Here is a 5,792-nt window from a genome sequence, read left to right as displayed (position 1 = left end):
ATTCAAAGCTGCCATGATGGAAATAATTAATGTGAAAATAAAACAAATTCAAGTTTAAATTCATGTTTTACATTTATTTATTGAAGGTGTCATTTTGCCTGGACCATCTGGACCAACTGGACCACCAGGACCACCTGGACCAACTGGACCACCTGGACCACCTGGACCATCTGGACCGACTGGACCGACTGAGAACGGCACAAACTCACATGGATGGATCTGAGAATAAAACCACCAGGTGGCAGCTAGATTTTCTGAGATTATCTGAGATTATCTGAGATTACGTGCTGCAGCCCAGAACCCTCCATCTTTGGCCCAAACACAGCAGAACCTGTATCGACCCAATTGGACCCGGTTCTTCTCACCTCCTCAGGATCTCCTCGGCCTGCTCCTCCGTCAGGTGGATCCCCAGATCCCGCAGCGACTGCATGATCTCCTGCGAGTCGATCCGGCCTGAAACACACAGAGAGGTCAAAGGTTCCGACTCATGACCCGGTTCCGGTCCTGTCGACCCGTCTCACCGTCGTTCTTCCTGTCCAGACTCTTGAAGACGAGCCGCAGCTTCTTCTCATGATCCCGGAGGTACTGAACGAACTCCTGGAAGTCCAGCTGGCCATCCAGGTCCTTATCGCCCGCCGTCACCATGCGCTGCACAGAGAGGGGCCAAACATGAGGGCCGAGGGCCAGGGAGGGCCGGGGGCGAAACTTTTGGGCCGAGGGCCAAACATGAGGGCCGGGGGCGAAACATGAGGGCCGAGGGCCAGGGAGGGCCGGGGGCGAAACTTGAGGGCCGGGGGCCAAACATGAGGGCCGGGGGCCAGGGAGGGTCAGGGGCGAAACATGAGGGCCGGGGGGGAAACATGAGGGCCGAGGGCCAGGGAGTGCCGGGGGCGAAACATGAGGGCCGGGGGCCAGGGAGGGCCAGGGGCGAAACATGAGGGCCGAGGGCCAGGGAGGGCCGGGGGCCAAACATGAGGGCCGGGGGCCAGGGAGGGCCAGGGGCGAAACATGAGGGCCAGGGGCCATCGCCTCATGCTTCCTCAGTCATCTGGATTCATTAGAGAGAAAACTTTTCATCAGGTGAACGGAGTCGGACTGAGCTCTAACCAGAACCAGAACCAGAACCAGAACCGGACCTAAAAGGAACTTTAACATTCAACATTAATGTTCATCCAGCAGCCCTAAACGCTGATCCAGTTAGACCCACTGAATCAGAACCGCTTCAATTTTTCCAGAACTGCCCATCAGACCCGGGTCACACTGAACCAGAACCCATGATCCTGATGGAGCTGTAGTTTCCCAGCTGGTTCTGACCCATCTGGACCAGCTAATGGGTCAGCATGCATCTCTGATGATACATGCTGACCTAATTTCTTCCTGTTTTCCTTCCACCAGATTTTCTGCTCAGAGCCTGAACTCAGAATAGAAACCAGACCGGACCGGACCGGACCGCACCATGCTGTACCTGCTGCAGGTCCAGAGGTGCCACCGTCAGGATCAACCTGCTGGTCCTGCTGGGAGCACTGGGAGCGGCGTCCTGGCCGGAGGGGGCGGGGCTTCTCTGGAGGACCACCTGCAGCGTCTCGCAGCGTCCTGCAGACCGGGCCGGATCAGAACCAGCCGGGTCGGAACCGGCCGCCTCGGCCTGGCTCAGCAGATCCAGGAACTCCTGCAGCATCCTGGAGCGGGCCGGGTCAGATCAGAACCGCATCACTTCCTGCTGCAGGACGAGAGACGCAGCGTCCCGAGGTGCGTTCAGGAGCATCTGGTGCTGTGGGACGGCCTGCTGCAGCGTCATCCTCCAGAGCGCTGCAGCATCACTGCAGCCCAGCCGGCCAATCACAGCCGCACACACTGCTCAACCGTGCCGGCAGCCAATCACAGCCCGGCTCTCAGCATGGAGCTGAGTCAGAGGGAGGGGGGGCTGCAGGGTTTCCCCTTCGTCATCCTCCTCTTCCTCCTCCTGCTGCAGAGGCTCAGACTCAGACCAACAGAACCGTTAGCATCCAGAACCAGAACCTCACATCGGGCCGGCTGCAGCCAATCAGCTGCCACTTTTACATAGTTTGATTAAAAAGTAAAAAGTGTCATTCTGAAGGTCAGGAAGCTGTGAAACGCTGTAAAAACCACCGTTAGACCGTCTGAATAAAACTTAACTCAGGCCAGAGACGTAAATATAAACTGTTTTTACACTTTGGTTGAGTTTTGCCAGGATTCCTCCGTCGTATTTTACGGCGTCCTAAACGTATAAAACTGTGACGTTTCAGGTACGGCCGCCAGCTGTGGAGATTTGTGGCAGGTCTGGCTTTCCGTAGCACCGACTCTTAGGTTTGATCAGCAGGAAGCCAACAACATGCTAACTTCCTGTCTGACAGGCGGCCATCTTCCCCACTGAGGAAAGGTTTCCCAGGAAGCCGCCTGGCCAGAACCAGACATTCCGGGCCGGACCGGACCAGAACCATGTGACCCGTCAGGTCCGATCGGCAGCTGGATCTGGGTTACTGGTTCCCCTCCATTCATCACTGCTGACCTCTGACCCCAGAGCCCAGAACCCGCCTCCTCTGCAAAATGTTCTGGAGTTTCAGAACCGGTTGGGTCGGGTCTTCAGTTCTTTAACTCGTTTAACCAGCAGGACTTTGGTCACATGACCTGGGGTCACTGAGGGGTCACTGAGGGGTCACCGGGGTCGAGCCAGGATCCAAACCCAGCAGCTGAGCCCAGAACGTCCCAGTCAAAGTCCAGACCCAATAGAACTCCTGTGATTGGACCTTCAGATGATTCCCAGAACCTGAAGTTCTGGTGAATTACCAGGTCAACATGTAAACAAAGTAATCCCAGAGTTCTGATCCGTTAACCAGGTTCTGATCTGAACGTTTGGTTCAGAACCAGGACCCGGATACTCCGGTTCCAGTTCATCTGTGTGTCTGGATCAGTTCTGGGCCCAAACACCAGGGGAGGTTCTGGAGGAGAACCTTCTGGGTCCCGTGGTTCTGGAAAAGGTTCTGCTGTAAAAACCCAACTCATGTTCCGAACCTGGGGGCGTGGCCCAGGAATCCCGTCTGTAGTTCGGGTGTTTGGCTTTGTTAAAGTTCGGAACTGGAGCTAAAAGAAAAGTTCTGGACCAGTTTGGATCAACAGAACCGAATCGAACCCAGATAAACAACCTGAATGCCGGAACCATGGCGGGCTGGTTCTCCAACACGACCCGCACGTCCGCAGTAATCTGAGCTGCGACCCGAACCCCGGACCCATCCCGAACCCGGCCGGACCGGACTCCTACCCGCAGCTCGTGCTCGGTTCGGTGGACCCCCAGCTTCTTCAGGCCGATGCTCAGGTCGTTCACGCAGATCCCGCCGTCTCCGTTTACGTCCAGGATCTCGAACAGAACCTTCAGCCGGTGCTCCTGCTCCGGACCGCCGCACACGTCACACGCATAGTCCGGGATGTCCGAACCGGACCGGGAGTCCTGGGGGGGCTGCGGGCTGACCGGGGGCGGCCCGCAGCCCCCGCCCGGGTCCACGCTGGCGTGGGTCTCCGCGGACCGGCACTGGCAGAACAGTCCGGCGACCAGGCGGGTCCCCTGCGGCTGGATCATGAAGTTCCGACTGAACCGGGCCGAACCGAACCGGACTGATGGACGGACTAGCACCACGTCACATGTCCCTCCATCCGCTCCAGAACAATCCCCGCTCAGCTTCTACAGTATGAACCAGAACCAGAACCGTTCTTCTGACCCGGATCAGCCTCTCACAATCCCCGAGCAGAACCTGTTCGGTTCTGGTCCGGTTCTCAGAACGGCACCTCCGTGGACCGAATCCGATAAAAGCGGTCCGTTAGTGTGATTATAGTCCGGGCTGTCAGCGACTCCAGCGGCCGCTAAAACCCGTTTCCCCGGTTTAAACAGAGCAGAATGTCCGCTGGGTCCGAAATAAGCCCAGAATCATCCGAACCTGGATCAGGTTCTGCAGGTTTTCAATTAAAATGGATTAATTTACCGCTACCTGAGTCCGCGGACTGCGCCAAACCGGCTTCTACTATACTCTCGCTGTTTACCGCGAGATTACTTTAGAAAAACACGGGGCACATTGATTGTGGGAATTCCAGCTACAGACTGGGATCTGGATCATTTGGCTTCGCTTAGCGGTTCTTCGAGCTAACAAACGGATCTATTTTTATTGTCCTTTAACCGAAACACCAAAATAAAAACGAAGCCAGTAGAAAACGCAGACTTCTGGTGGATTAGCTTAATAAATCAGATAACAGAAACACAATTAATTGTTTTAACACAGACAGCTTATTAGCTGTTGATGCTAACAATATCTTTTCTGTAACAGAAAAAAAAAATCAAACTGATTCTCAACTTACTGATAAAATTTTGTAGATCTATGGGACCAGAACTGGACGGGTTTTGAGAGGTGGTTCGTTTGGTTTCACTCTGGACTATAATCATAAAACAGAAATACAAACATTGAACCGTGTTTATATGACTTTATCAGCAGCAGAAAGCGAAGGAAGACAAAAGAGTTAGCACATTGAGCTGGATCGGTCCAGAGCGGCTGGACTTACCGGGAATAAAGGAAAACGGAACCGGTGAGAATGAATCTGAGGTCTGAATCATGTGGACTGAAGATTTCAGTGAAACTCGGTGACCTCTGACAGCGTGGTCCTCTAATGAAGATAAGGAATCACTCGGCGTTCAGATGAACGACCAGGAACGGTTCCTGAACTGTTCAGTCTGGCGATGAACGTTTTATTCCTCACGGATTTTCCTTTTATTTCCCGGATGTTCAGTAACTTTGTTTTATCTGCCTGGTTTATCATAAAGAATGACTTCATCAGGAAATATTCGGTTAATCTTTGTTTTATTGTTTTCATATAAAAACAGTCAATATAAAGGTCCAACAATTTACAAAAGAAGAGATGAAATGACCTTGGTCTGCCCACGAGGGAACCACGTGATGAAGATCCTGCTCCTCCTCCTCAGGAAACATGAGTCTGCATGCAGAACCTCTACTGGGTCAGAACCGGGTTAAAGCAGAACCAGGACCATCGGTTTGTTCTGGTTGGTGAGAAGCAGGAACTTCTGCTCCGGTCGGCACCAACCAGCAGCGGTTTCCACGGTAACCCGGTAGTGAAGCGTCTTCATGATGAACCTGAAGGTTCTGGTTCTGGAGGCCAGAACCTGCAGTTGCACGGTGGAGGCTGCATGGAGCAGAAACGGGTCAGAAGAAAAACTACATGAGGCGCTACATGGTGATCTGCAGAGGGAGGCCTGCAGTCGGTCCAGATGGTTCCGGGTGGGTCCAGATGGTTCTGGGTGGGTCCAGATGGTTCTGGGTGGGTCCAGATGGTTCTGGGTGGGTCTGTGCTGGAGGCCTCCTACCAGGAGGGGGCGGTGTTGGCCAGACGTCTAATTCTCCTGCAAACAACCAGAGCAGATCACTTTCTGGATCTCTTCCATGAAGATCCCTCCAGAAACAGCAGACAGTGAAACTGATGTGGAAGGACAAACATTTGTGGTTTTTAACATTTTTATCAATAAAAACATAAAAACTTGGAATATAAAAGCCGTCTACAGATTTTAATTTGTCAGAAACGTTCTGGTCACTGAATCTGGAGACAAACTGGAATCAGTAGGAGTGAAAACCTTAAATGAATCTGGTGATGTTAGGAAGGGGTTAAAACCTTTGGCCCAGAGCGACGGATCGATGGATCCATCCATCAACTGATGGATCCATGGATCGATCAACTGATGATCGCTAGATTGATCCATCAATTGATGGATCAATCTA

The 5,792-nt window shown here is 53.1% G+C and overlaps 2 protein-coding genes across 4 annotated transcripts in view; both read right to left on the bottom strand.

The window, feature by feature from the left end:
• slc25a25b (solute carrier family 25 member 25b) overlaps positions 1 to 4,038 on the bottom strand; it is a 10,657-nt gene extending 6,619 nt beyond the window's left edge. The window contains exons 1-3 of one of the 3 annotated variants that reach the window (XM_016666565.1): positions 3,281 to 4,038; positions 522 to 648; positions 366 to 453 (exon numbers count right to left, since the gene is read on the bottom strand). In XM_016666565.1, coding sequence (XP_016522051.1) covers positions 366 to 453; positions 522 to 648; positions 3,281 to 3,595 — 530 coding nt within the window. In that variant the 5' untranslated portion in view covers positions 3,596 to 4,038. Of the gene's footprint in view, positions 1 to 365; positions 454 to 521; positions 649 to 1,465; positions 1,694 to 3,280 lie in introns of those variants that run through there. The other 2 variants (XM_016666566.1, XM_016666567.1) reach the window with 2 other exon arrangements.
• An 807-nt stretch (positions 4,039 to 4,845) lies between these two features.
• The window catches only part of LOC103131305 (SWI/SNF-related matrix-associated actin-dependent regulator of chromatin subfamily B member 1-like), a 4,139-nt gene continuing 3,192 nt past the window's right edge, over positions 4,846 to 5,792 (bottom strand). The window contains exon 9 of the mRNA XM_007542912.2: positions 4,846 to 5,419. Within this exon, the coding sequence (XP_007542974.1) occupies positions 5,380 to 5,419 (40 nt within the window). The 3' untranslated portion in view covers positions 4,846 to 5,379. The remainder of the gene's footprint in view (positions 5,420 to 5,792) is intronic.

The sequence above is a fragment of the Poecilia formosa genome, unplaced genomic scaffold (assembly GCF_000485575.1).
Source record: "Poecilia formosa unplaced genomic scaffold, Poecilia_formosa-5.1.2 Scaffold743, whole genome shotgun sequence".
In the NCBI taxonomy this organism is placed as follows: domain Eukaryota; kingdom Metazoa; phylum Chordata; class Actinopteri; order Cyprinodontiformes; family Poeciliidae; genus Poecilia; species Poecilia formosa.
The sequence above is the reverse complement of the archived record's forward strand: the minus strand, read 5'-3'. Positions and strand labels throughout refer to the sequence as shown.